We start from the raw sequence: 10026 nt of genomic DNA on the forward strand, positions 1-10026 counted from the left end.
GATACTTTCGCCAGATTCTATTCAAAAATGCTTTATTGTTTCCAAATGAAACTTAAATAAAATAAGAGATGAGTGATAGTGTCATCTGTGGTGAAAAATGTTAACACTGCACATAACCCCGAATTCACCATCCCCACATTGAAACATGGCGGTGGCAGCATCATGCAGAGGGAGCGCTTTTCTGTTGCCAAGACAGAAAAGCTGCGTGATGAAAGGAAACATGATGGAAAGTTAAGAGGTGTATGTTCCTCCAGGGCATTTACTCTAAACATACAGCACCATTTTCAATGGAAGAAAAAAAGAGAAAAATTGACATTCCTTCAATAGAAATCCACAGCAGATTATGTGATCACTCACTTCAACATGTTAACACACTTTTATACAGACAGATTCAGTTGTGAAGTGAAGATTGTAACGTTTTCTCTCCTCTGTGCTCACAGGGAGACATACTGGACCAAGAAGGGGAGTCGCAGCCCCACACCGCTGCCACGTGGCTCGTGGATCCAAAGGAATCTAAACGCTCAATCAGCACTAAGTATGAGACCACCATTTTCTAACCGGACCCCCCGTTCTCCTCCTCGTCCTCCTCCTTCCTTGGCCTGGCTGTTCCTACTTCCCTCCTCCTGTGTGCCTTTCACTGTGACTCAGCCCTTTCCTTTGCGCTGGACGTCCACTTCCCCTCACCTCCTGACAACACAGCCTGTGACAGCTAACCAGCCTCTGTTGCTCCTTCTCCAAGTTGAACCTTCACCACTTCTACACTCTGCATTGATTATCGCAATCACTCAACAAGTCTGGCACTAACATATTCTCCTTTAACTCACCGCTTCCCTTTCTTTCCCCTTCGACTGCAAATGTACTGTTTTCCTCTCGGTGATGAGCTCTTTCTTTCCCGCTGCATCAGGCGACGGCCGCTCTGAAGCTTTTTCGCTCTGATCTTTCCATCTCTTGACTTCACTGAGTGCTGAGAAAAATCTGAGAACCCACCCGCTTTGCTCATCCCATTCCCGGATGGATGTTTCCAGAAGAAAACTGTGGATCTGCTCTCCTAACTCTATGCATCCATCAGGCTTTAGCAGGCTGCTCCTCTTTCGTGGGAGTGCGAGTGTTTAGGAGGTTTATTACTATTAGCCGCTTGCTTAAAGCCACGCTGAGTTCTTGTAGCACTGTGAGGAGCTCGTTTAGAGGGGATTTGTTCTTAGAAAGAGAACATGACACAGCAAAAAGTCCAAATCAACGTGCCTTGCAGAAGTGTTGACCTCATGCAATTGTTTTTTTTCCACATTTTAAGTTGCAAAAACAAACTTCAATGTTTTTTTATTGTGCATTTATTTGTTAAAAACCAATATAGAGTTGTGCATAACTGATCAGAGGTAGCATGTTTTTAATTTTTTTCCTATTTACAATCTGAAAAGAGTTGCATGTGTTTGCATTAAGATTTTATATTGTAGCTCAAACTCAGATTGGATGAACTCCATCTATGAATTTTTCTTTGATATGCCATTTGCTGTGTCCCCTATGTTGCTTCCAAGTAGAACTTAATAAAAGTTGTCTATTTAACATTATTCTCCCACCTGGGCTGTGTACCTGTCCAACTCCTCCAAAGTTACAACTGACTTCCTGTCACTTTAGGTTAGCTCTAACAAGCTTTCCTGTACCTCCAAAATAAAAGCTTCTCCGTAGTGAGGCTAGTTGAGAAAAAGTCTATAAAAGGCGTTGGACGTTGAGGTTTTAAGATGACCATATTTTAAACTTATGTGTGAATACTTTTGCAAGGTATTGTATATTTGGACTGTTATGCTCTAATTTGTCTAATCAGAGCAAAAGGGTGCAGCCAGATGATTTTTCTACAGTGAACTGACAGTAATTAAGCACTTTTACCTTTTTTTTTTTGTATAAAAATAACAGCATTTCCTCTGTGTAGCTCTCCCTTCTTTTCTTCTTTTCACAACAAATGCCTTCAGTATTCATCCTGTCTGCATTGCCTTTCTGTAATATTGCCAATGATACTTGTTGAATACATTGCTGCTGGAAAAAAAAAAAAAAGTTACGCATTACATAAAGGGAGGAACAGTTTGTGTGAACATGTGTTTTCTGTTTTCACTCCATTTTAATCATCTTACATTGTGTGCATGTGTCTGCGTGCCCCTCCCTCCTCTCTTAGCTGAATGTCGCTGCTCCTCCCATTAAGCGAGATGGGACGGGAATGAACCCTGTTGCATGATGGGGATGAGCTGGCGTTTTTTTTTTTGTGTGTGTTTTTTGATCGAAAAGTGATGAGCAGCAGCTCATCGCGTCATCAGTCCGATCATGCTCGCAGCACACATGGAGACCCGAAGACAAAGAAGAGGCTCTGCTCCTTTTCGTCTGACCTCTCCACACATCTTCCTGCCCATCAGAGTGTGGCAGTGTCTCTGCTCTCCATGCATTCACAAGCTGTAGCCTCCCTCACAGAGACTTGGTGTTCACTGTTTGAGAAAACATACCTGTGTGCACCGATGCAGAAATCTGTAGCGAAAGGAGAAGTGGCACAAGTGAGAATATTGATCTTTTTTTTTTCTTCTTTTTTTTGAGAGAGTGAGACCTCACACTGTACGCACAGACTACCCTTTGTGTTCAGATATCGGAGCTTCTCTCCATAACCATCAGCCTAGTATATTCCTGCATGGGAGAAACATTTTAACCAACACTACAAAGACTTATCTCTCAATGAAATCCCACTTTTATTTGATTTGATTCTTATTTTGTTGGTTTTATTCATTTTATGGAACTGATAGTGTCCTAATGCTGGAACTGGATCATGACTGGCGCACTCACCTTTTTCCTTCCCCCATTGTTTAATTTAATCTTACCAAGATTATTCACCAAAACCTGCCATGCAGGCTGGTACGACTTTTTTATTTTTTAAGCTGCAGAACAGAACAATAGGGTACAACATGTTTTTCCAGGTGACTCCCTGTACGTTGACTGTTAATGGTACTATTGGGTGCATCAGTGTGAGTCTGAGTACTTAACGGTTTAACTGTGGTATGTGTGGCGACACACTGGTGCGCCCTCTTCAGCATCCCGGTGTGGGCACCTGCTAGCCATTGGCCTGATCCAGTGCTGCTTTTGCACATTGCCAAGGATCAGGGGACTTTTTTTTTTTTTTTTTTTGGAACTAATCTGATATGTTGAGAATGGAAATGTACATGATTCTAGAGCAGTCTGTATTTTGATACTTGAATGATTTTGGCTTTTATAGTTATCTATATATATATGTGTATGTATGTGTATATGTATGTATGTACGTATATAATTTTTGATGTTTTTGTCAAAGCAAAGGACTATGTCTTATAAACTAAAACATATCGTGAATAAATACCCTGTGATTTAAAAAGAAAAAAGGCTGAGGAATTGACTCAGAGGGACCTCAATTCATAAAAAGAAAAGATTGTAAATAATCTTGGGCTTCCAGTCTTTTTTATAGTTATTTTTCATAACTGTAAAACTAATAAATGTTGGGATTAGAATTATTTCCTTCGTTGAATCTTTTTTTTTTGCTATTTTATGTTTTTGTAAGCTCTTATACTGCTATCATCTGTGCACACTCGTGCTGTTGACATTCATACATACAGTGGAATTTAAAAAGTCCACACAAAATGTCAATTTTCTGTAATCTCATTATACATAATGATATATTTCAAGCCAGTATTTCTTTGTAATTTTACTTTGTTTTATTATAGAATGTTTTACAATAGCTTTTTTTCATCCCGAGTACAGATACCAGCTTAGACTGATCATGTTTTGACCCACTGTTTGGTTAAAACTACCTACCTTCTTTATCAACAGCATATTGGTTAAACACGTAACCCAACTAGTTTTTCTGTGTCGACGTGGTTTGCTCAAATCAATTTGTTCAGGTTGACTTGGGTAACTCTGCCTCCAAACAACTTCTGTCATTCCTGAAGCAAACAAAGCCTGCTGTGATTTCACAACCAAAGCATTATTACAAGGTTTACTATACATTGTTTTCCATTTTCCTTCTCATTACTCTAATGTGTTATGAATATGCTCAAGCTGAAAGCATTCCTGTTTGCGTGCCCTACATTTATATTTTTGTCAGCTGTAAATAATTTCAAATATTCAAGCTGTCATTCCAGCTGTTGTTAAATGAGTCAACGGGAGAAAATTACTGCAGCAAAGAATTTACTTCAGCTCAGAACTATGAAGCCTTACTACATTTATTTTTGTTTAAGTGAAGAGTAGCTGCGTGAGAGCAGAAGCGTCGCTGATTGCTGAAGGTTTCTGCCATGTTCTAAAAGTGACCAGTTTATATTCATCTCATCTAAAATGGCCTACTAGTTTAATTCTGCTCGTGAAGTTATGTAGCTGCGAACTTGGCAGGTAAAGGACCTGATAATTCTGTCAAATGATGTTAACAGTGCTTCTTTATTCTGAAAAGTAAAATGTAGTGCCATTGGCATGCAATAAAAAAAAAATAAAAAAACTCGAGGGGAAAAGGGCAGAGGATGGTGGTGATTTCAATTTACATAGTCACAAACATGTGGTGCTATTCCTGGGTGACACTCAACCAGCTAAAACGGACTTATAATGACTTAATGTCATTTGAAGTGTAGTGCAAGCTAAGCCTAGCCAAAATAAAACCTGACCTGGTGAGACTGTTTTGGCTCCAACATTTAGCTAGTGGGGTCAAAATTTAGCTTCGATGAAGACATGGATCTCATGACATGTTTCAGTGCTTCATGCTAATGATGGTGTAATGTGGAAGACGCTGTATCAATTGAGCTTTTCTAAATGCCAGAGACATTCTGAGAGTTTTCACTGACCGTGTCCGTCCTTTTATGACCAGAGTGTACCCAGTCTCTTCTTACTACCTCCGTCAGGATAATGCACCATGGCACAAAGCTTAAATCATGTCAAACTGGTTTCTTGAAAATGACGAGTTCATTGTATTCCTATGGCTTCCACAGTCAACAGATCCATGTTCAACAAACATCTTTGGAGTAAGAAGGAAATGGAGATTTGCATCATGGATGATCATCTCACAACACAATAGTAATTGTCCAATGCTATGATGTCAAAAAGGACCAGAACTCCTCACTGTGTTAAATCGCCGTCAAGAGGATTTAAGGCAGATTTGATGGCACAAGGTGGTCCAACACTTGTCCACAAAGTGACCAGTGAGTTTATGTTTTGATGGTGCATCAATGACAAATTTTCTACAAAATAAAATTAAATGACACAATGACACAACCACAAAACGGTTTGCCTGCAAACATATTAAAATAAAATAAAAAAGCATTGAATTATGTTTTCGTAAAATTCACTTTCTGTGTTTATTAACATAAATAAAAATCTGATTCCACATAAATGCATTTGGCCAATTTTGGGTTGTGCTCATTTGCCTGCCGCTGCTGTCACCTTGGAAACGGCTCGGGAGCCGTGCTCTGATTGGTCCCTCCCCACCATATACGGAAGTTGATGCCTCACCTGTCTGTAGTCCTGGAGGTGGTTTCACACCTGTACGGTCAGCTCCTTGCGCAGTTTTGTTTCCAGGAACAGCCCCCACCTGTGCGAGGTTTTATATCGGCTATGGACTGAGAGTGGACAACAGCTGTGTGTGTGTCTGTGAGGACAAAGAGGACCGACGTTGCGGCGGAATTCAAAACTTTCTGTGCGCCCTCAGGTAAGTTATTGGGACATTTTCCTGATGTGACGCGTTTCTTTTATGTGCGAATGAGCATGAAAGAAAAGAGCGCTTAGACTATTAAAAACCACTAGTACTTACGTATGAGTTTATAAAAATAGACTTCTGTGTGGGAGCTGTTTTAATTTTCTCTCGTTACAGATGAGGTTTGTTTTATCACTTTTCGTAGGGAGACTTTAAAAACTAAAGCAGTATCCTTTGTTATGGTGCGTCGATATCACTTCGTTTTATTATAGATTTTTTTTGTGTGTGTGCTTTAGTGGATATTGATTGAGGAAGAAGTGCTAATATTTGCCCATTAAAGTAAATAAAAGCTTCTCAGCACGGATGGCTGCCAAGCTAAACATTAATGAACTATTTCTATTCACTCCTGCAGGCTTAAGCTCCTCAGTGTGGCGCTGCCCCTGACCCTTTGCAACCTGGTTAATGGTGTAACCATTAACCAGTTCAAGCAGACCTTCTGCCATTGAAAACATACTTAACATTTTTTGGACCTTTCGTGTACTACCACGCTCGCAGTTTTGCCTGTTTGAGACTGTAATTTATGGTACTGGGGGTTTTAATAAGTCTGGCTCACAAAATGTACTGATGGAAACTGCTGATTATCCCATTTTAGTTCAAATAGTTGTAGGAGTTTTTTTCTGCAGGTGAACTGTGAGACCCAGTCACATCAGAGTCCTTGGCTGAATCAGATTTGTCTCGGAGCCAAGGAAGCAAGTAGAGTGACATTCCTGACACCATGAGGTCTGATTCAGCTGTGGGTGCCACTGTTGCGCTGCAGGTTTCTCCTCCTGTTCTGCCCTGGAAGGTGTTGTGCCAGTTGGTTCTGTCCTGCATTTTCTCATCTGAATGTCCTAATGGGAGGGACAGTAATTAGCAGCTATTGAAGCTTTCACACTGAGACCGATATGTGTTTAGTCAACCCCCTCATGTTTTCAGAAAACATTTCTTAATGTGGGCGTTTTTTGAAGATCAGGTTTTTTCCCCAGCTGCCTATTAGCTAGCTGTTTATGCCAGCACTTCCAGAATACGAGAAGCCATTCTGGTGTCCTGCAATGTTTTAGTTAGGATTTGCAAGTAAAACAACAAGATTTGCAAATTAGTTTTTCTACTATCTCGTAAAATAAGGTACTTCCCCGTGGATCAACCACTTCCTATCCGTTCAGTAAACAATATGATCCTTGTTAAAATTTGTCCACTAGCTTGTATTCCGTGTAAATTTCCACGATTGTGGATTACAGACGATTAAAAACTCAATTCAGGGTCTCGAAAAATTGAAAGATAAATAAAAAATACTATTTTAAACAAAAATGTCAGACTTCTAAAAAAGTGTCTGCATTTCTATGCACTTAGTATTTGGGTGGACCTCTTTTTGTATGAATTGCTGCAGCAATGCAGTATGGCATGGAAGGAATTAGCCTGTGGGCCTGCTGAGTTGTAGAGTTGCTTTGCTAGCAGCCTTCAGATGCCTCTAATGTTGTCTTTTGTTCAGAAGAAACCTTATCTCAATGACAGGCGCATCCCATGTTCTGTATACGTCCGTGGTATACACCTTGTGAATCTATTCTAAAAAATGTTAGCGGATTTACACTAGAATTCTCACCAGGCTGCCATTATCCCTGTACTTGATGCATCTTCTCCTCCACCCAACTTTCTAGTGATATGAATGACTTCAGCACTCAATGATGCATGTTTTCTACATTATTGTGTCAGAAAAGTTTTTAAATACTGCAGTCTTGCCCCTGCTTCCAAGACAAATGTCTCCTATGAGAGACTAATAAAAAATCTTATCTTGCATCCATGCCATGCAAACTTGTGGAAAACAAAGCATGTGTGCAATCTTCATTTCTGCTGGCTCGATGTAGTTACTCAAATATTCTGAGATAAGAGAACAATAAAAGGCATTTTTGCTGTACTTGGGCGAGCGCCGCCTGAAACCTGTGTGCGGGTGCAACAACGTCGTTTACAGTACATTACGTTCTATTTATCTAATGACTATGTGCTGTTTTTACTGATGCAGTTAAAGTGAAAACTCAAGTAAAACTGTTAGTACATAACTTTTAGCTTCTTTTTCAGGTCAAAGGTTTTTATTACATCCTGGTAGCCTTTTAGTAAATCACGACTGGGTGTATTGTTTTTGTCAGGCATGCCTTCCTCGTGACTGGTCTGTCAACACCAAGTAGTTGCTTGAAGTGACATCAAGGAAGCAGAGAAACATTCTGCAGCACTACACAGCACATTAGTTATCTTTGCATAAATTATACATGACTCACAGTGCACTGTTTCATGTCTCGTCAGAGCTTTTCATTATTCTTAGTCTAGTAGCACTTAATCAAAAAATGTTTGAATTATGACTGTGTTCAATCGTGTCCTCTGCTGCATGTCCAATTTTAAGCCAGAATTTCAGGTTTTCTTGAAAAGAGGGAGGAAAAAGGTTCAAGAGCAGGTTTAAAAAAATTCCACTAGAGGCGAAGTTTGTGATCTAAATGCAGTAATAGATTCATTTACTTTACAGAAAAAATGAATTTCACATGTGAAAATCGCATGTACCACATGAAAAATGTAAATGTGGTTCATTCAAATTGTCACTTATGAATGTGAACATTTTATGGTAGAAACCCGCTTTATTCAAGGGTTTCACATAGATTCGCGTGTAGGATTTGAATAACTTTTTACTCTGATGCCTGTAAATAAAATCCACTTCTTGCCTTATGATGTCATAATTACAATTTGATCTACCTAGAAAATATTTAGAATGTTCTGTTTCCTTTATTAAATCAAACGTCAGTAAACTGCATTGAAGTTTGTGTATGAACACTTTTACAAGGTTCTCCATTCTTTACAGAAAACATCCAGTTATTTTGACTAGTAAATTAGATGTTGTACGTCTAACAGACCGTAGAAGTTTAAAGTTTTACCAAAAATTGCTTTTCACTACATGATAAAATCAATTGAAATGTTTGCATTTCATGGTGACCGACTATCTTGTTAATGTTTTATTTAAATGCAAACACTGCTTTCCATGCAAATGTTTTCTACTTTAGCTATTATTTTTATTTAACGATCTCATTGGCATAAGGGGATACATTTCAAGACAGTTGTTACATTATGAAGATTGTTGAGCTGTCAGTAGGATTGTCGTGGCATTTATCACTTTGATGAAATCGTGCCTTTAAATGTACTAATATGCTGGCTATATTTAGCCTCCCGGCCCATGTTTATTATTATTTAATAGATGCAGTTTAAACCACTTATTCACTTACACTCTATAAAAATACTCTTCACCACTGTTTATCGCCATCTTTCGTTAACTAAATTTCCTGCTTTAGCCCAGTAAGGACTACTAAAAGCACTTTTATTTGTGAATGAGTGCAAAACTTTTAGGGTTTTTTTCCACAATCTCTTCCTGACAGAACTCGCGTCATAACTTTTTAATTTCTGTCCACATATTTCCTTTGGGACCAGTGTCAAGGCTTTGTTATTGCCACTCCAAATGACTGACCTCGTTGTGTTTAAGCCAGTTTGTAACTGATTTGTTTGTATATTCCCTTGTCTGTTTGAAAGACAGATTTACACTCTGCTTTTAACTTCCTGGTTGATGTCTTGAGATCCTTCTTTAGCATGTTCACCTAAGGTTTATTCCTCATGCTCCCATTTATTTTCTGGAAGTTTCTTAAACACTTGCTTGTCGTCTTCTTCTCGACTTTACAGATTCTCTCCCAGACAGGCTTCGAGTGAGATTTACACAAGCAAGGCTGGATAGTGACACATAGCTCCAGCACTAACGCGCGTCTTCGTGCAATGTCGAAGAGTGGCACATGGCCAGGCAACGTTGCCATGGAGTCACTGAGTAACATGGACAGTGCAGGGAGCTGTGACAGTGTAATCAGCACAAACTCTGCCTGGGTGAGTGGCGCTGTAAGTCTCCTTATGTCTTTCATCTGATTTTTGGGAGATTATCCCATTCTTTAAGGTCGCTTGGCAAAATGAAGAGAAGAACTTAGATTTGCGATTGGTTGTAATGACGTATTTCAGCAAATTTTCAGACCTAATGAAAATGTCTCGGTATAAGCAGTTGTACAAAGAGCATCCTTTAAAATGAACTAGACAAGAGGAAACAATAAAGGCCATTAGTCATTAGTTTTACAGGTTTTCCAATTTAATTGAGTTTAGACATTTAGCTTACAATAGTTTTTATTATTAGAAGACATTGAAAGGAAAAAAACAAGCACAAGACGGTAAAGAACACAACCAGAAGATGCCAAATCATGATCACATTTCATCTGTCACGCCTGCAGTACTCTGTCGGCAACATG

At 39.2% G+C, this 10026-nt stretch overlaps 1 protein-coding gene and 1 long non-coding RNA gene across 9 annotated transcripts in view; both read left to right on the top strand.

Annotated features, from left to right (window-relative positions):
- LOC106937229 (ankyrin repeat and SAM domain-containing protein 1A) overlaps positions 1-4636 on the top strand; it is a 72041-nt gene extending 67405 nt beyond the window's left edge. For 6 of the 8 annotated variants that reach the window (XM_015018631.1, XM_015018632.1, XM_015018635.1 and 3 more), the window contains one exon: positions 441-4636. In XM_015018631.1, the coding sequence (XP_014874117.1) occupies positions 441-557 (117 nt within the window). In that variant the 3' untranslated portion in view covers positions 558-4636. The remainder of the gene's footprint in view (positions 1-440) is intronic. The other 2 variants (XM_015018633.1, XM_015018634.1) reach the window with 2 other exon arrangements.
- Positions 4637-5476: 840 nt separating this feature from the next.
- LOC106937228 (uncharacterized) lies at positions 5477-9460 on the top strand. The gene is made up of 2 exons (XR_001422343.1): positions 5477-5689; positions 9422-9460. It is a non-coding gene; the product is annotated as an uncharacterized LOC106937228 (long non-coding RNA).
- The last annotated feature ends 566 nt before the right edge of the window (positions 9461-10026 follow it).

This window comes from Poecilia latipinna, unplaced genomic scaffold (assembly GCF_001443285.1).
Source record: "Poecilia latipinna isolate Pla-1442-1.1 unplaced genomic scaffold, P_latipinna-1.0 Scaffold2298, whole genome shotgun sequence".
NCBI classification, from domain to species: domain Eukaryota; kingdom Metazoa; phylum Chordata; class Actinopteri; order Cyprinodontiformes; family Poeciliidae; genus Poecilia; species Poecilia latipinna.